The following is a 21127-nucleotide window of genomic DNA, read 5'->3' as shown; positions in this document are numbered from 1 at the left end:
GGGGAAAAAACCCATCAAGACATTTATCTTATTGAAAAGCATAATGTTGCATATTGCACCTGTAAGACTGTTCCTGCGCGGGGGTCAAAAACCCTTATCTTTCTGTCCTTACAGGTGGTTGCGAGCAGGCTGCCATCTGTGTTGAATGACATGGAGAGGATCACATCTTGGTGAAAGTCAATTGTCTTCACTGGGTTCGAAATTACAGACTCTTTTGTGTCGAGGTTCCATATCATTAACTAGAAAACAGAGAAATGAAACTCTTAGCATCTTTTCCCCGCTCTCATTCAGTTACTTGACAATGAACACACACACAGGACATGGCAGCACATTGTCAGTATTCAACAAGGTAGTGAAACACAATAATCCCATGTGGAATAATCTGGAAATGGGCTGGGGAAGGTATTTGGTTCCTTTGTCCTGAAGTCAACAGAAAATTCAGAAGGTAGAGTTGGGGAAGAGATAAAAAAAAGATCATAGATTTAGCACTGAAAAAGAGATAATCTGGTTCAATTCCCTCATTTTACAGATAAGTGAAAATCCAGAGAGATTAAGTGACTTGCTCAAGCTTACATAAATAGTAAAAAGAGTTAGAATTTGAACCCAAGTTCTGTAATTATAGTCGATTTTTTTGGACATACTGAAATATCAGTGTAGCAAGATAAGGTCCTAATGGTATCCTATAAATACATATTTTTATCATTATCTATATGTGTAAATATGCATATAGATGTACATTTCTACATCCCCCACATATATATCTATATCATATGTGTATATTTATAGACATATAAGTATAAATAACATATCTTATTTTTTTTCCTGGATTTTCCTCAAGTATCCTGCATTAAATCTACACATTTGACATTTAAACATTTAGAAATTAATGATGCATGAGATAATAGTCCTTAAGCAAAGACTAGAGAGAGGGATTTTTTCCCTCTTAGCATTTTCCTTCAAATTCATTAACCTTATAATAACCATTGACTAACCTTATAATCATAACCAGTGCTAAAGAGAATATTAGCAGCAGTTGGGTGCCATTCCAGGAGTCCAACCCTTCTTGAATGACCAAGTAGCTCCTTCTTTGAATTGGTGATGTTTCTTGACAGGAATTGCTTTGGAATATCCCATATCTTAATCTAGTAGCAGGCAAGACAAAACAATATGTTTGATAAATGCTGAAAGCTTATCATTTGTGAGAAATACATTATTATTCACAACTATCATCAACACTGGTAGGACATCTTGCAAATTATAAATTTTAAGAGACTGGACAGACACTGGGCTTTCCACTACCCTGTCAGTCAGATCAGCTCTTGCACTCTTGATGATGGCAAGTCTATTGTGTAAGATACTCTTCCATATCTCCTGCTCCTTCCTCCCGACCTCTTCCTCCCCAATATACCATTAAAAAGCAGGACTGGGGGAGAGGATTTCTCTTTTGCTCTGAAGCTGCCCTTGGAGGTCTCTTTCTGGGACTGCCCTTGCCTGAATGGTCTTTAAAAGACTAGTTACAGAGACCTTACAGAGACCAATATGAATACATTGAAAGAGACTGAATTAAGTATTTATTCAGGGTCTTTCTGCTTTTATCATAGAAATCAAGATTATTTTTTCAGTTATCTTTACATTCACTTCTATACATTTAAAATATATCTATATTTCTTTTTTTTTTTGAGATAGAACCAGGTACAATTTAATTCTCCAAGAATTTTTTGAATGCATGCTAGGTGAAGGATGACTACAGAGGTAATACCTGAATCTAAAAAGAATTAAGCATTTTAGATGACAAATACCTGCATCCAGAATTAGTGAAAGTGCCATTTTATGTGGTGAAGATGCTTGCTCCCAGATCCATTTTGGGGGGAGAGAGAAGGGTAGTCACCAGCATTAGCTTGAGATTGGATATACTTTCCTTTATCAATGAGGAAATGATTACTTGGGCAGCTAAGGGCCCAGTATTTGAAAGCCCAAAGAGAACTCATTGGTCTTACATGTTGAGAGATTTATTTCAAAGGGAATGATTCTCTGCAACATCAGGCCCAGTGAGGATTCCATTATTATATGCTACGGTTCATAAGGCTAAATGGATCTACAAAGCATTTCAGGACAGCCATTAACACCTATTTCCTGCCAGTAATTTTTGTGCACACTTCTGCTTCTAAATTAGAATTGTATAGAGTTAATAAGAGTATTCTCATTAGCAACTTGAGAACAAAAAGGAGGAGCTGGAAAAGTCATCTTAGAACCAGGTTAGGTAAGGAGAAGGGTAGTGAAATTTATTTAATTTCTATTAAAGTTAGACAAGCAGAACAGATTTTGGGGCTGGTCTTTAAATGATAGGTAGGATGAGTAGAAGGAAAGGTATAGGGATTGGATATCAGATAATAAAATTTTTGTTGCTCTACATCTTAGAAACTTTCAAATGTAGCAGTCATGACTTTTGGATTTTTAATAATTTTTTTCACTTGAAGGTGCAGTTTTACTTATTAGTCTAGTTAGTGATAGGAAGCAGACCTATGACTTGTTGATATATGGAGTTCCCTGGTGAGGAACCTTCCCCACCAGTGCAGTGTGGTACCTTCTCTGGAAGTTACATGACATGTCCAGAAAGTCTGTGTCAGAAGTGGAATGTGAACCTGGCTCTTCTTAGCTTTGATGCTAGCTCTATCCACTGTGCCGTGCTGCTTCCCATCAGTGTAGTAAATTTCTAAAACAAATACCTCCAGGGTCCAGGCCACTATTTAACCCCATTTTCAGATGAACTTATTAAGAATGCCAGACACAGGCACAGCAACACCTTCTTCTTCCTCATTCCAACCACCTTCTCGGTGAATGATTTCTACTTACTTAAGATTGTCTTTGCTGATGTTTTCAGGAAAGATGGAGCACTTAGGGAAACAGGTATGACATTAAAGGTGGATTGCTTTTCATTTCCCACAGATGTGTTGGGAGAGTGGGATGCAGAAAGGTGAGAATTTACCGTGGCATCTTCAGAACAGGAGGCTATTACAAAATCATCAAAAGGGTTCCACTTGATGTCCAAAACGTTGCCTTTGTGGCCACAGACCTTTGGGTAGTGTGGATCGAGCTTTCCTGTCTGCAAAAGAAAAGACAGATGGAATCTTTGTGAGTTAGGGTGTCTATAATCCAAGAGACTATCTCCCTAGACCTTAATTTTGGAGAATGGAGTTTCAGCACCATGGATGGTCCTGCTTTTGGAGTGAGATTGTTCATAGGCCTTTAGAACACATGCTCCCCGGGAACTTAGCAACCTAAAACCCTAGAGCTATAACGGACTGCGTAGGTCATTCATTCATACTTCAGATATTGTTTGGAAGCTAGGTGGCTCAGGCGGTCAGTGTTAGCTTTGGAGCCAGATGACCAGACACTAGCTGTGGGCAAATTACAACCTTTCTCAGCCTTTCTGAATAATAATACCACCTTCCTTCCAGGGTTGTGAGAATCAAATGTGATAACATATATATGGATTTATGTCTCTCTCTCTCTCTCTCTTTCTCTCTCTCTCTATATATACTTGCATATGTAGTACTTTGGAAAAATGCTAGCTTTAAGTGTCTACTTGGGAAAAATATTGTTCTCAGGGAAACAATAAATTTAATTAAATGATCTTTTCAAGCCTATAATGGCAGGGGCATAAGATATAAACATATCTATGTTATGTATATAATTAAATAATATATCATTTATATATATAAATATCATACAACATATATTAGATGATATATAATATAGCTATAATTTAAATAATAGTTTATATTATATAAGTATAAACTATAAGTAATTTATATATGTTTAGTATATATACATATACTATTTCCACATAGCATACATATTTCAGAGAGAGACAGTTTATATTGCAGAAGTATAAATAGTTTATATATTTTAAAGGTATAAACATTACCATGTGAGGTCTGAATTGGAAAGTCATTCTAAGTGTGTGCTAGAGCTAGCTCCTACAGGGCCATGAGAACACATTATTAAATTTTTAACGTGAGCATTTACATCTCAGAAATGAGCAAACAGTACAAAAATTAGAGCTTGATATATTATTTTGTTGATTGCCTAAGATTTAAAAATTGATGTAGAAACTGTTAATGCAAGTTAAGTGAAAGAGTGCAGTTTTCCTCTTCCCATCTGCCAGAAAGTCAGTTGTTAAACATTTAACCAGAACATCTGTGGTCATAACTGTTAGAGAAATTCAGGGATCATTTCATGGAAGACGCAGATGTTGAACTGGGCTCTCAAGAATAGATAGGATAAAGAGGAAGGAGGGCATTTTGGATATTGAGAACAATGTGATGAGGGACAAAAGAATTCAGTTCATGTTTGGGATGAGGGTATGGGATAGCATGTGGAGGAGATAAGGGATATGGCCAAAAAGTTAGGTTATCTAGTTATAACCCATAACTTGAGCAGGAATTCCCATTCAAATGGTGGTTCAAACTACTGCTTGAAGATCACCTTGAATGGTGAACTCACTGCTTCCTGAAGGAGTCCATTCCAAGTCCAAAGGTTTTGGAAAGCCTTTATTGTTAGGAAGCTTTCCCCCAAATGGAGTAGCTATGTTTCTCCAAATTTATACTAATATAATTTTGTCTATTTGAACCAACCAAGAAAAAAATTATTTCCTTTTCCATATGACAACTTCAAATACTCAAAGACAGCTATCATGTATTCTGAAAGTCTTTTCTTCTCTTGAATAAGCACATCAGTCAATTCAACTGATCTAAGTATAGCATATTTTAAAATTCTTTTTACCATCATTGTCAATTTCTTCTGGGCTGTCTCTAGCTTGTCAGTCTCCTTTCTAAAATATTTAAGCCAAAGCTGAACACAGGGAAAAAATCAGAGGATTATACTTTCCTTGTTTTTTATTCAACTGAATCTTTTTTTTTTTTTTTAATGTTCAAGGAACCTTCCGGTCAACAGAATCTATTTTGCTGTCCAAATTATATTGCTTTTTTATAATTCCTGTTCTTTATAATGAAGACTGCTTAGGCTCTATAATTCTTAGGATCATCAAAAATTCAATTATGGTCTCTCACTATTTTTTGCTAAGGGAAGAAAGTAAATTCGAACATTTTAGGAAGAATTTTTAATTAGAAGAGAACTTTCTAATTAACATTTAGCTATCAGAAAATTCAGCTAGCCAGAACACTAATCCCTATGCCTTCTGATTAATTTGGGTTTTTACTATTTTTGTTTTAATAGCTACCTAAACCAAACTTAAACTGTGGGTTGTAATCCCATATGTGAGTGTCACAAAAAACTGGGCAAGAGTAAAGTACATATTCCACCAAGATTTAATTCTTTATGTAAAAATAAACAAGCATATCCATCTCATTAGTATGCAAATTTGCTTTTTAAAAAATAAATGGTAAAATTCTATGAATACCAAAAATTATTTTAAAATACATTTCTTTATGATTTATCATTTTGTTTGATTCGTATGCCTATTTTATAGACCTATATAACTGAAGTCAAATAAAAATTTCTCTAGTGAAAAGGATCTGCGAGTTTAAAAAGTTTAAACTGGTCTAAACTAGGGGAAGTTCGTAGCTTCTCTTCCAGTTATTTCCTCACTGATTGAACAGCTACCTTTAAAGAGAAGAATTTTTAGAGGGATTACTTATTTTTTGTCTTCATAAAAGTTTGCATAAGAAAAATAGTTACACTGAACCTAACTAGACTTCTCTTGGCAGCTCTTTTCTTATTTAATGGAGAAGAAAATGCCACTTATAATACTTCTCTCCACAAGGTGGCTGTGTTTACTGAACTCTACCAGTGCAAAGTATCTTTTCAGTCTATTCAAGGCTTATAAACTTTCTCTCCAGTACCAAATGAAATCATGTTTTCACAATTATTCTTACTTACATCAATATAGCTGGCCAGGCAAGAGAATTCAGGCTCCTAAGGGAATTTTACTTTTGCAACCTGGAATTATCAGTAAGGCTGTCTACATGGATGCAATTAATTGGAAAAAAAAAAATTTTTTTGCATTTAAAACTTGGTCATTGATAAATGTATCCTAAAGATTTCTGATCTCCTGACTATAATAATAAAAGGATAGTAACTTGTTTGGTCCCTGACTATTAACAACCTGTTTGAAACTTGCCTTCCTTTCATAGTGACCCTGCATTCTCAGAGTTCCTGAACAAGTAGTAAGTATCAGGAACTGTGGGTAATAACAATAACAGCTACTATTTATATAGCTCTTTAAGCTTTGCAAAGTGAACAGATATTATCTCATTTTATATTCTCAACAACTCTTTGAGATAGTTGCTATTATTACCCCCCACTTTATACATGAGGAAATGGAGGTCCAGATGGTTTAATGACTTGGATGTGGTCAAATTGTTTGTAAATATATAATTAATGCATAGAGTATTCTACTTGGAGTCAGGAAGCCCTGAGTTTGAATCCTTCATCATAGACATCCTAGCTGTATGACTCTCATTTAGTCATTTATACTAGTCTCGCATATATATATATATATATATATATATATATATATATATATATATATATATATATGAGACTGTATGTCATGAAAATGACATATGGAAATACATATATATGGCTCTCTGAGCCTTAGTTTCCTCAAATGGGGATAATAATACTTGTAGCATTTATTGTACATTGTTATTGTGAGGTTCAAATGAGAAAATAGATGCAAAATGCTTTGCAAACCATAAACATTATATAAGTAATCAGCTATTATTAATGTTATTTGATAGCAAACATTGTTATTCTCTTTTAGTGAATAAGTAAAGTAACTGAAAATCCTAGGACCTGAAATTAAGGCATTTTGCTGAAAGGTAAGTATCAGGGTTAAAGTCTATAAAAAGACTCTTACTTTTATTTTATTATTTCTTATAAAGGTTTTTATTTTCAAAACATATGCATATATAATTTTCAACCTCTGTAAAACCTTGTGTTCCAATTTTTTTTCTCTCCCTTCCCTCCATTTCTTCCCCAATGGCAAGCAATGCAATGTATGTTAAACATGTGCAATTATTTTATATATTTTTTCTACAATTATCATGCTGCAAAGGAAAAATCAGGTCCAAAAGGAAAAAAAAAATATGAGAAAGAAAACAAAATGCAACAACAACGACAAAAGTGAAAATATTATGTTGTGACCCACAACATTTCCCACAGGCCTCTCTCTGGCTGCAGATGGCTCTCTCCAGCACAAGTCATCTCATTATTGAAAAGAGTCATATCCATCACAATTGATCATCGTATATTCTTATTGTTACTGTGTACAATGTTCTTTGTTCTATTCACTTCATTTATTATCAGTTCATGTAAGTCTCTCCAGGCCTCTCTGAAGTCATCCTCCTGGTCACTTCTTACAGAACAATAATATTCCATAACATTCATATACCATAACTTATTCAGCCATTCTCCAGCTGATGGGCATCCATTCAGCCTCCAGCTCCTCACCACTACAAAACGGACTCCTACAAACATTTTCGCAGTTGTGGGTCCTTTTCCCTTTTTTATGTTCTCTTGGGGATACAGGCAGGCCTAGTAAGACTCCTACTTTTATACTTACATAACGAGGATTGGGGGTGCAAAACTGAGGGACATTTGAAGAAAAGAATATTTTTATTATCCTGAGCAGACATACCATTGGGTTGGGAGGGATACCATCTCACATTCTTGCTTCAGGTACAACATTACCCAGTGATGATACTGCTTGTGTGTTCTCTTTCCACTAGAAGGGGCAGAGAAAGGGGAGAAAGCACCTACTATGTGCCAGGTGGGCAGCTAAGTGATGCAATTAGAGCATCAGAGTTGGAATCAGAGTCTCATATCCTAAATTAAAATGTGGCCTCAGACACTTACCAGCTGTGCAAACCTGGACTAGTCACTTAATCCCATTTCCCTCAGTTTCCTAATCTGTAAAATGAACTGGATAAGGAAATGCAAGCAACTCCAATATCTTTGCCAAGAAAACCCCAGATGGGGTCACAAAGAGTCAAACACAACTGAAAAACAACTCAATAAAAACAAAATGACGGACCTTCAGTTTTACAGTTAGTGCCAGAACTGGGATTTCAATCCAAGTTTTCATGATTATCTGCCACTTTATTTTGTATTCAGGAATGGAGAAAATGAGATTTAGACTAAAATGCTATAGTCACCTTGTGTTTAGGGAACCTCACAGAAATGGTAACATTCCTTTCACACATGGAATGATTATGAATAACAAAATAATTCTGTTTTCTTCTGCACAGAATTAAAGAGTTGGTCTAAATATTTCTAAAGTCTCATCAAGTGACTTCCTCTCATATATCCCGTGTAGACGATCTAACTAATGTAACGAGGATCTTCTGACATTCTACAGGTGCTGAGGTATATTTGGCTGCCTATTGGTGTTTCTACCTTTTGCCACATCTATGTCCTGTTCATTTATTTATTTGGCAAATAAATAATTTTGGTGACATGCTAAAACAATTGATATCCATTGCATTGCCCCATTATACTTTGTGTCATCCATGATTTTGATTTTTTCAAGGTAAATCCCCTCCAGGAGTGTGCTGAAACTAGCTGAACCAGCTCAGGAGAGTGGATTATTAAATTTTTAGTGTAAAAATTCATACCTCATAAATAAAAAAAAACAAATGATACAAATCAGGGCTTGATTTATTGTTTTTTGATCGTCTAGACCTTAATTAAGAAAGCAATGGAGAAAATGTTTATAATGCAGATTAAACTTAAAAGTATGTCCGGAACACATTCCTCTTCTCCTGTTCTCTTCTCAAGCTGGTTGTTAAACATTACTTGAGACTGGCTTTTTTGTCTGGAGCATTGGAATATTTGTTAGTAGGGAAATAACTTTTGAATGACTGTGGACTGCCTGAGGATACACTACAATATTACATGGCTTAATTTAATTAGCACAATATCTTCTGCCACATTGGAGTACCTGAAGAATCTCAATATTTTTAAAGAATTAAATCATCCAATCCAATCCAGTAATCATTTATTAAGTACCTATTGTATGCAAAGCACCAAGAACTCAAAAACAAAATGAAAAACACTTAATTTTTGTAAGGCATTTTTCTTGGCCTTATTGCATAATTTTATAGTTCCTTGTTTTAAGCCTCTGTTACTACTGATTATTCAGAAGATGTATAAGTTTGTGTGCAGGATATATCAGATATGCCCAGACACATTCACATATCCAAAAATTATGGAATTCTGTCTTAATTTGTTAATTCTTTAAACTTACATTTAGATACATGTTAGTTTCTTTAGTTTGATGAATAAAATAATGTCCTTTATAATTGAGCATTGAATAAATATTTATCTCTAAAAATAAAATTATCACATTATACATATGTTGTATAGACCTATGAAAGGTTTACTAAACAAAGTTTCTTTGTGTTTGCATCTATGAAGGAAGCCTGTATACTCTAACATGTACAAGATAACTAGTTGAAGGAGAACCTTTAAAGCTTTTTTTTTTTTTTTTTTTTTTTTTTTTTTGGTAACCATTAAATAAAATCATACTGGGATTTTCTATTCTCTACACTTATCCTTTAATTGTGAGAACTATGATCTGCTATGGATACCCTCAATCCTTACTTAGACTATTCTCATAAAAAATTTATAGATAGATTTATAGTTCTTGGTTGCTTTTCTCTCCCCCCTCCATAATTTTTCTGTCTAGAGTACCATCATCTTTTCAGTCAGATTCACAACCTCAGAGTCATTCTTGACTCTAAAATTTCCCTCACTCTTATGTCTAATTAATTGTCAATTCTTGTTTTTTCACCTTCACAACAAATCTCAAATCTGCCCACTTTATAATGACCAATTCAATTCCTTGACACTTTTCCTTTTGGCTATTTCAACAACTTCCTCATTGATCTTCCTACTTCTGTTTGTTTTTCAAATCCATCATTAATAAAGTTGCTGGAGTGATTTCCTAAAGCACAGGTCACTCTCCTGTTCAGCAACCCATAGTGATTCCTGACTGTCTCCAGGACACATTACAGTCAGTTTTGCTCTAACAATTATGTCAAACCCAAATAGAAACAGGGCCACTAAACTGTGCATATCATTATATGGCAAGAGCCATTGATTAATACTTTTGTGCTCATGATGATACATATGTGGTCCTAAAAATCTCCTTCATGTGCAAATTAGCATAATAAAACCACAGAATTTATGGGGAAAAAACATTTAAAACTTCAGCAACACACCCCAAAACAAGAAACAAAAGAACTTAATAAAATGGTAGCACAGTTTTTAAACATGTTAAACAGTTAAGAAAGACAAAAATACAGTATTAATAAATAGTAGTGTTGTTCGATGCCCCAGTTTCTACAAGATATGAGCTGGCTAAGTGGAATAGTAGGGGGTGAGAGAATGATTTTGGTGACGTCCACCAAGGGGGCTGGACTTCAATCATGGTGGAAGGTAAATGGAAGGGTTAGGGTTGAACCAATTCTCGGCCTACAGTTCCTACTGCATCAAAATATATAATAAATATGGCATTTTGACTTGAAGTTTGTGGAAATGAGTGTGTCAGAAGGGTTTTATCTTATGTATTATTGTGAAGTGGTGCTGCTTTAAAAAAAATAGCTTTTTGTTTTCAAAATATGTGCAAAGATAGTTTTCAGCATTTACCTTTGTAAAACCTGGTGTTCCAAATTTTTCTTCCTCCCTTCCCTCCATCCCCTCTCCTAGATAGCAAGTAATCCAATATATGTTGAATATGTGCAGTTCTTACTATACATATTTCCACATTTGTTGCACAAAAAAACCAGATCAAAAAGATAAAAAATAATAAAAAATAATAATAATAAAAAAAGGTGAAAATACTATGTTGTGATTCACATTCAGCCTCCATAATCCTTTCTCTTGTCTATTGTTCAAGTCTATTGGAACTGATCTGAATCATCTCATTGATGAAAAGAGCCATGTCTCTCAGAATTGATCATCATATAATCTTCTTGTTACCCTGCACAATGATCTCCTGGTTCTGCTCCCTTCACTCAGCATCAGTTCATCTGAGTGTCTCCAGGTCTTTCTGAAATCATTCTGCTGGTCATTTCTTACAGAACAATAATATTCCATAACACTCATACACCATAACTTATCCAGCCATTCTCCAACTGATGGGCATCTACTTGGTTTGCAGTTCCTTGCCAAGTAGTGCTGTTTTCTGTGTCTTCATGCTTTTTCCCAAAAGATGAAATCATACACAAGCTAACACAAAATTCTCATTCTGCTCAAATCGTTCCCTAATAAATCAATAGCTTTGGAACAAATTCATGTTTTCAAAACAAACATTAGAACAGAACTGTGTGTACAAATTGCTCTAGTTGGTATTTAAAGTCCTTCACATCTCTGATTCCAGCTTACCCTTCTAGTGCCTTGAGGGCTGATTACACCTGTCCCCTTTATACAGTCAACAAACATTGCACTTCCTGCTTTAAGTCTTTGCATAGCCTGTCCAGTGCTTGGAGTGCACTCCTCCACTTTCAAGTTTTTCAGAATCCCTAGTTTCCTTTAATGCACAGCTGAAATCTCATTTCCTACATGAGGCCTTATCTGATCCCTCCAGATGCCCATGTCTCCTCCTAAAAGTCACCTTGTTTTTCTTTTGCATATCTATCTATCTATCTATCTATCTATCTATCTATCTATCTATCTATCTATCTATCTATCTATAAAATATATATATATATGTGTGTGTATGTATTTATATATATATATATATGTATGTGTGTGTATGTATTTATATATGTACAGGCTGTTTCTCTTGATAACACTGTTAGCTACTTGAGGGCAGGGATTATTTCATTTTTATCTTTTTATCTCCAGTGCCTAATATGGGGTCTGGCATATATAGGACATGATTAATAAATTACTATTAATTGGCTGAATTTTTTAACCAAATATCTGTTGTAGTACAGCCTTAATCAAAAAATAAACAAATATGTATTAAGCATCTATTTTATTTCAGGTGTTATACTAACTTCCTCAGACCCAGGTCATAATTAATCATTACTTATATCTTATCTGTTTGACCATTTTCTAGCAGTTTTGGGGATGGGGATAACATGCAACTGATGACTTTCTATTGAGTACAAATTTAAATTTGGGGAGCTTATTTAAATTTGTTACTACTCCCTTTTTATATTTAATTTTTTCCAATTACATATTAAAAACAACTTTTTAATATGTTAAAGTTTTAAGTCTCAAATTCTACGTCTCCCTGAGTGAGGGTAAGCAGTCAAATATAGGTTATACATATGGAATCATGTACAAGAAAACTAGAATAAAAACAACGAAAGAAAGAAGATGAAAAACATCATGCTTTACCCTGTATTCTAACAATATCAATTCTTTCTCTGGAGGCAGAGAGTATGCTTCATCATTTTGGATCATTGCATTGCTGAAAATAACTAAGTCGTCATAGTTTATCACATCGTATTGCTGTTACTGTGAACAACATTCCACTTTGTATCAGATCATGTATTTCCAGGTTTTCCTGAAATCGTCCTGCTTGTTATTTGTTATAGCACAATAATATTCCATCATAATCACACACCAAAGCTTGTTTAGCCATTCACCAACTGACTTGGTTTCCAGTTCTTAGCCATCACAAAAAGAGCTTCTAAAATGTTTTTGTACAAATAGGTACTTTCCATTTTTTCTTTTTCTGGATGTCTTTGGGATAACAGTGGTGATGCTGCCGTTTTATAGTTCTCTGGACATAGGGCTAAATTGCTTTCCTTAATGGCTGGATCAGTCCACGCGCCACTCACAGTGAGCTGATGTCCCAGTTTTCCTACATGCCCTTTTTAAAGGGAAGACCTTTTTCTGCAGGGTATCTCTTGTTGAAAAGATTGCTAGAAGGGAAACTGTATCGAGTACTGGGCCGAGAGTCAGACAGTTCAGATCTGGCCTGAGACACTCACTAGTTTAAGGGACTGGATCTGTGGACAACACAGTGCTTGACCCAACAAATGCTTGTTCCCTTCCCATTCTCCTTTACTGGATAGAGAGCTGACTGTGTTGTAATGACGACTTATTCCTGCCCTGACACATTCCAGTTGTATGACCTCGAGCAACTTATTTGACTTCTCATTGTCTTAGGCAACTTTTTTTTTATATATATAGGCAGAAAGAAGGTGCCGCCTTTCATTGGTAATAGCTGCATCCTCATTAGAAGTTCCCTAAACTAATGAATCACAGATTTAATGCCTGTCTAGTCCTATACTTTTAAAGCCATTCATATCCTCTCACCCATCCTGGCGTGTTTCTTGCAAGAAGGGATTCATCTCAGATTTATTTATTTGCATAAGATGCATTTAAGATTGGTGAGATGTTACCCAATGAGCCAGAATGTTGACTTCAATCTCAGATCCAGAGGAGTTATTTGCATAGTGCTAGTCTAAGGAGAGGAAGGAGGAAAAAGTTAAGAGAGCGTTTGGGGCAGTTGTAACTATTGGAAATTTTTTTTTTTTTTTTAAACTTAGGAGCAGTTACTTGGCCTAGTGGATAGAGCACCTGAAGTCAGGAGGGCCTGAGTTCAAATGTGGCCTCAGACACCTAACACCTCCTGGCTGTGTGACCCTGGCAAGTCACTTAACCCCAGCCTCAGGAAAAAAAAATTATTTATACTGAACTTAAATCTGCTTTTCAATAGCTTCTGCTCACCGGTCCCAGCCTTCTTCTCAGGATATATATAGTATATATATGTATAGAATAAATATCTCCCATAAGATAACCTTTCAAATAATTGAAGATCTTGATCACATCTCCCTGGGTCTTTTCTTCTCTTGTCTGAAAACTGATACCTAGTGTCTTCAAGAGCTCTTCATATGACTTCTCTTCACTCTCCTGGTTGCTTTCCTCTGTATGTGCTCTAGTTGATCCATGTTCAAAATGCAGTACCCAGAAATGAACACAATATTCCAGATTTAGTATAACTAAGGGCAGAGTGCAATAGAGCTATCAGATGCCTTGTTCTGGACAGTGTAGCCCAAGATGGCACTAGACTTTTTTTTCCCTTTGAGGCAATTGGAGCTAAGTGACTTGCCCAGGGTCTACACTGAACACAGTGTTCAGTGCCTAAGGTTAGATTTGAACTCAGGTCCTCCTGACTTCAGGGCTGGTGCTCTATCCACTGCGCCACCTAGCTGCCCCGTGACACTAGATTCTTTTGGACAACTACATCATATGGTCAATTCACTCTAAGTTTGTTTGTGTTTTTTTTTAAACAGAAACTGAACATCAGAAAATGTGAAGGCTCCTGAACATCAGAAAACATTAAGTTCTGATTCTGAGTGCTCTAGTCACATACAAAAATAGTATAATCTTTCTTTTTTTCTTTTCTGAGGCAATTGGGGTTAAGTGACTTGCCCAGGGTCACACAGCCAGGAAGTGTTAAGTGTCTGAGGCCGGATTTGAACTTCCTGAATTCAGGGTTGGTGCTCTATCCAATGCGCCACCTAGCTGCCCTACAAAGATTGCACTTTAAAGAAACTAATGAGTAATGAGGAGACTCTTTGTCCTTCCTTCAGCCATTGTTGGCTGCTGACCACATCCCCAAGTGTCATTACTGTGAAGTCTGGCCAACTCTACTGCCCCAGGCCATCTCTCTCAGCACCAACTCTCCTTTTAGTTTTTTTGTCCTGTAATCATCCCAAGTCTGCTCAGCTCCGTCTCTACAGAGCTCAAACACATTTAAATAAAGGATATTCATAATTCAAGGGATGCCAAATAACTGGAAGTCCTTCGTGACCCTCCAGGTACAGGAAGGAAGAGCATTTACCCCCTAAGCCAGCAGTCATGACTTTGTGGTTGGAGATGTTTCTGGGCATGAGGTGAATACTGGAAAATGTTAGGAGCACAATGGATACTATGCAGGCTGAGTGACTTAAAGGCATCATCAGAGCAAGGTTATTTGTGGCAGAAAGGCTACGTCCTGTCATTTCTCTCTCATGCTATGTGCTCGGTGAGGAAAATGCACAGGGGACAAAGCTTATTCCTCAGTCATTTTACTGAGTGCATTTGCAATGGCTACTGCTACTGTGGTTACTCTATCCTACCAGTCCCGATCCAGATGTGTTGACGGGAAGCAAGAGTTCTTTTTGGAATAATCTAATCCTTAAATTTGAGAGTCCTTGAGTTACAAACCTTGGAATCTGGGCCAATAAATTCAAGTCTATCTTTATTCTGAGAATAAAAACAGGGAGGGAACTGAGATTAGAATGGGGGAATTCACTTCAGGAATAACTTCAGTGTAAAGAACTCTGATAGAGCTGTCCTTTGAAAATAAAAAGGACAGGGCCATAGAAGAATATTTTTGTCAGTTCCCAAGACTCAGTTATTTTGGACCAAAGTGTAAAAACAAGTACTCTTAGTGGTAAACACAAATGAAGCCCTGAGTCAGCACATCTCATTCTCTGCCCCACCCTCCCTTCTAATCTCAGCATTACACAGTTAATTTGTAATTTATGTGGAAGAGAATAAGAAATGTTTTAGGCTACTAACTATTTTAATTCCCAGTAAATGGAAATATTCACATTCATCAAGGAAGATCTATAATCATCCCTACCTTATCTCAGACACACAATAAAGTTGTAGTACAATATAGCATTTTATAGGCATAATGGGTATTCCATATGGTTTAAAGGATTTAAAGAGCCCCAGAGGGACTATTATTTCATCTGACAGTTACTAGAAGCTTGAAACAGAAGGAGCCCCTTTATCACTGAGGAATTGGGACATGACAGTAGGCCACTTGAATGATGGAGAGAGGGGCTGGAACCTAGTTACAGAGTATTGATGGCATGACCACTCAGGATTAGGGATAGTCTGGGTATTTTATTTATTTGCTACTGAAGCCTCACATTCACAAGTGGTTGAGAGACAGGGAAGAGGGGGGATTCCTGAGAATCAGGGAAGTTTTTATCTTGTTCAAAGAACTAGAACTTAGAGAGTGCATAGCCCACTTTATAGACAATTTCTTGAATAAAGGTCTCATATATCAAATAAATAGAGAACTTTGTTAAATTTACAAGAATATGGGTCATTTCCCAATTGATAAACGCCAAAGGATATGAACAGGAAGTTTTTCAATGAAGAAATCAAAACAATATATAGCCATAAGAAAAATAATGTTTCAAATTATTGTTGATTGAAAAATACAAATTAAAGCCAGCTTGATATATCATTTTATATCTATCAGAGTAGTTTAAATGATAGAAAGGGAAAAAGACAAATGCGGAAAAATTAGTACATTCATACAATGTTGGTGGAATTGTGAACTGATCCAACAATTTTGGAGAGTAGTCTGGAATTATGCCCCAAGAATATAAAGCTTTGTATATCTTTTGACCCAGCAATACAACATTATGTTTATTTTTCAATGTGATCAGAGAAAAAGAAAAAGAAGCTATTTGTTCCAAATATTTATACCAGTTCTTTTTGTGACTGTAAAGAATTAGAAATTGAAAGGGTGCCCATCAACTGGGGAATGGCTAAAGAAATTGTGGTATATAATTGTGACGGAATTACCATTACTGTGGTGTATGAAATGATGAGTGGATTGATATTAGAAAACCATGGGAAAATTTGCAGAAAATAATGAAAAGTGAATTGAGCAAAATCAAGAGAATATTGTATATAGCAACAGCAATATTTGATGAATCATTGTGAACAACTAAGTTATTTTGAATATTATAAATACTCAAATCAACTATAAAGGATCTATAAAGGAATATGCTATCCATTTCCAGAGAAAGAACTGATAAATAGAAGTACACATAGTATGATTTTACATATAATTATAAATCTGGGTCAAATGGTGATCTTCTGTAGTGTGGGGTGGGGAGAAGGAAGGAATATTTGGGAACTTAAAATGTAATAAAAATAGATAAAATTAATTTTAAAAATTTAAGTCAACAACAACAACTGAAATTTACAACCACATATACCATAAGGTCCTAGTCTTCATTCATATGAGATAATCAATATTTTGGGTCAACCAACAAATCCCCATGCATTTATTAAGTGCCTCTTATGTGCCAGGTGAATCACAGGGAAAAATGAAACCATACCTCATTTAAAAGAGCTTGTATTATACAGAAGAATGGAATTCTAGCAAATCAAGCTTTTGTTAAGGGAATCTCCAGAGGGGATAGGGATTTTTAAAAATATGATAATTATATTCTGATAATAAGAGCTCACATTTCTATGAGGCTTCTTGATTACAACGCACTTTACACACATTATCTTATTTGATCTTGGGAACATTTCCTGATTGGAGTAATGCAAATTGTATTATCTATACTTTGCTAATTATAAGCTTCAGATGTTACAAGAATGAATGGACCTTAAAGACCACCTAATTCACTTCCTCATTTTACAGAAATGGAATGGGAAGGACAGAGAAATTAAGTGACTTGCCCCAAAACACTCAGCTACTACCAGGTGGAACTGGGAGTGAGAAACCCAATTCCTCTGACTTGGAATTCCAAATACTCCAAGTCACACCATGTCCAAAGTAAAGAAGCCATCTGTGACTATAGAGTTACAAATCTAAACAAAACAAAGGAACAAAGGGAACCGAAGCTCATCAGATAGGTTTTTTTAAGTTATCTACCTTCATTAGAAGTTCTTGAATCATCAAAGGGCTATTTAAAAATAGTCTTAGTTATGAAAGATTAAACATAAAAAATATAATAGTGTTTGGCTAAGCTTAAAAATTCTACTTTGATGGGCTGATAACCCTTGAAGACGACAGTACCCATTAATTAACCCTCCATCAAGTTGACAATTTAATAGAACTCTGTGGAAAAAAATCTCATAGAGCAGGAACCCTTTAAAATACTAGTGTTGATGACAGGATCAATACTGATATATGTTAATTATATTAGATTTTTCTGGATGGAACAATGTCTTGGGGGACATGATAAAAATAATAATTATAATGCTAGCTAACATTTATATTTCATATTGAGGTTTGTAAAACAGTTTACACATATTATGTCATTAGAGTTGCATAACAATCAGGTGAGTTAGTTGCTATTATTAACCCCATTTTACAGATTTGATGCTCAGAAAAATTAAACAATTTGTCTTGAGTCACACATCTGTTAAGTGTCAGAAATGGGATTTGAATCCAGGTCTTTCTGACACGAAATCCAGCATGAATAAACATTTTATATATAGTTCTATTATAATGTAAGTTAATATGCAACTGAAACTACTCTTTTCTTTTCCTTTTTTTATATGAAATTATGAAACTATTTTTCCAACTGCTTTTTTTAAACAAAAATAGTATACAGTAAATTCCATTTTTTTAAGCAAAAATAATATACAGTAAATTCCATGCTTATTTATAATTCTTTCAGAATTTCCTTGTTTTCTCCGTTGTGTATATGTGTGTGTGTGTGTGTGTGTGTGTGTGTGTGTGTGTGTGTGTGTGTGTGTGTATAATATACATATTTTAAATGTTTCTATGTTGTTTGTTGTTTAGGTATTCTTCAGTTGTGTCTGATTCTTCATGATCCCTTTTGGGGGTTTCTTGGCAAAGATAGTGAATTTTCTTATCCAATTCATTTTACAGATGAGGAAACTGAGGCAAATAGGATTAAGTAATTTGCTTAGGGTCACATAGCTAGTAAAATGTCTGAGGATGGATTTGAACTTAAGAAAAGATGTCTGTCTACCTGACTCTAGGTCCAGCACTCTATCCAAAAAAACACCTAGCTGCCCAAAAATGTTTCAATATCCCTGCCTCCTTTTTTTTGCATTACTACTATTAATCTCCCTCTCCCTGTTTCACTTCTTTCAGTTAAACAATAAGAAAAAGAAAAGGGGAGGGGGGAGTGGAACCTTTTGTAAGGTTTTACAGATAAGCAAAGTTAAGGAAAACAACAGTAGCCATGTTAAAAAATGTTCAGTCTCTATCACTTCTCTTTTGTGATATAGGTAGGTAATATGGTTCTTCATAGATCCTCAGAGGACAATTGGTCATTGTATTGATCAGAGGTGTGCTTGAATTAGCTTGAACAGACTGCTGAGAGCTGATTTTACTCTTTGAACAAATATGCTAATTAATTGCTCAGATATGTGGCAAACAATCTCCTAAAAAAGTAGTTTTAATTATATTTCAATATTCTTTTTCATCAAGTTGTTTTTCATGTATATAATGAGCATATCAATGACACTCTATCACTTTCTTTTTTATATTAAGTATTGATTGAAGAAACTAGGGAGGTTTAACCTGAAGAAGAGAAGATTTAGGGGAACATGATATTTGTCTTCAATAATTTAAAGGTTATGATGTGAAATAAGAATTATTTATTCTGTGTGGGCAAAATTAGGATCAAGGGGTAACAGTTATAGAAAGCTTATCATGGATCAATAAAGGGAATTACTTCTTATTAATAATGATTGTTGAAAAATAGAATGGTCTTCTGTAACAAGTAGTGTGTACCTTGTCACTAGAGATCCTTAAGAAAAGTAGATTATTATCCATCAGTGCCACAGTAGAGGAGTTAACTCTTTAGTTGGCATTTTGATTTAGTTATGTCTAGATTCTTTTCCAAATCTGGAACATTGGGTCACTGATAATTATTTTAGGATCTCAGTAACTTGATTCTGCATTGAGATTGGTATAGTGAAATTTATAATTTTCAATCATGGTATAATTCAGTAAAGTAAAGAAATAGCAGTCTCTGTTTTATATAATTAATGTTTTCTGATCACATACAAATTAACCAGAAAGTCACTAGTTAATTGATTTTTCGCTAGATCTCTATTCCCTGACCTATCTATCCTTCTTATACACTGCTATGATTACTTTTCCAAAATACCACTTTGAACATGTTACACTCTAGTTCAAAAAAACATTAATTATTATCCATTATCCACAGGATATGGTTTAACCTACTTAGCCTAGTATTTAAGGTTTTCTATAAATGTGTCTCTCCCTAATCCATTATATGAACCAAACTCCTCTATTTATTTTTTCCAAGTACACCACCAGAAAGCCTTGGTTCACTTTAGTTTCCCCTGCCTAGAATGCCTTTCTTGTCTTTCTCCATTTTTCTAGGTTACAAGGCTCTGACTTACTTTGCGAAACAAAGCAAAACAATAGAACTGATCTCAAAGACCCAAGTTTACAATCTCAACTTCTCTCTTTCTCCCTACTTCCTTATTTAATCTTAATTCAAATCTTGTCAATTCTGCTTCTATTTTATATAGGGTCATCCTTCCTTTCCATTCCCCTCACATGGCCACCACCCTTTTTTAGGCTCTCATCAGCTCTTAGATGGATTAGCATAGCAGCTTTATAAATGGGATTTTAGATTTTAATCTCTCTTCTCTATTGCATCTTCCACAGAACTGCCAAATTGATATAACTACCGCATATTGACCATATCACTTTTTCTACTCAAGGACAGTCAGTGGGTTTTTTTTTTTAAGAAAAGAAAGGGTCTCCTCAACTTGGGATTTAGAGCTCTTTGCCCTCTGGTTCCAGCCTCGCTTTCTGGACTCGTTTCATCTATCTTTCCTTTATTTCTCCATTCTTCAACCTAATGGACCTGCTTTCTGTTCCATAAGATAACCATTCCATTTCTTTTCCCTATGTACCTTTGTCCAAGTTTTTCTTTGCGCCTGGAATGTGTTCTCACTTTAGAATCCTTAGAGTAGACAATAAAGGACAGAACTTCAATTATTTGGAAATTATCTCAACCAGCACACATGGTTTCCTTGCCTGGCTGAGCATGAGATCAGCTAAGCCAGATGACCACAAAACTACCTATGGGTAAAAAGGCAAAATGGGCAACCAACTCCCTCAGCCTCTGGACATTTGCTTTGGAAGTGGAATTAATTATCTTTGGTACCCTTCATCCTGTTCATCTATTTTCTTGCTGTTTATTTGACTCCTAGCTTATTAGCTGTGTGATCATGAGCAAAGTGCTTCATTCATCTGAGTCTCAATTTCATCTTTTGTAAAGTGGAGGAATAATATTTAATACTTCCTACCTCAAGTTTGTTGTGAGGATAAGCTGAAATGACTCATAAAAGTGCTTTGCAGTTAGAAAACACA

The 21127-nt window shown here is 35.2% G+C and overlaps 1 protein-coding gene across 2 annotated transcripts in view; it reads right to left on the bottom strand.

The window, feature by feature from the left end:
* Nucleotides 1–21127, bottom strand: part of CORO2A (coronin 2A) — a 161443-nt gene that overhangs the window by 35354 nt on the left and 104962 nt on the right. For both annotated transcript variants that reach the window (XM_074280057.1, XM_074280056.1), the window contains exons 3-5: nucleotides 2987–3103; nucleotides 993–1142; nucleotides 60–239 (exon numbers count right to left, since the gene is read on the bottom strand). In XM_074280057.1, coding sequence (XP_074136158.1) covers nucleotides 60–239; nucleotides 993–1142; nucleotides 2987–3103 — 447 coding nt within the window. The remainder of the gene's footprint in view (nucleotides 1–59; nucleotides 240–992; nucleotides 1143–2986; nucleotides 3104–21127) is intronic.

The sequence above is a fragment of the Sminthopsis crassicaudata genome, chromosome 1 (genome assembly GCF_048593235.1).
Source record: "Sminthopsis crassicaudata isolate SCR6 chromosome 1, ASM4859323v1, whole genome shotgun sequence".
NCBI classification, from domain to species: Eukaryota; Metazoa; Chordata; class Mammalia; order Dasyuromorphia; family Dasyuridae; genus Sminthopsis; species Sminthopsis crassicaudata.
This window is presented reverse-complemented; position numbering and strand designations above follow the sequence as displayed.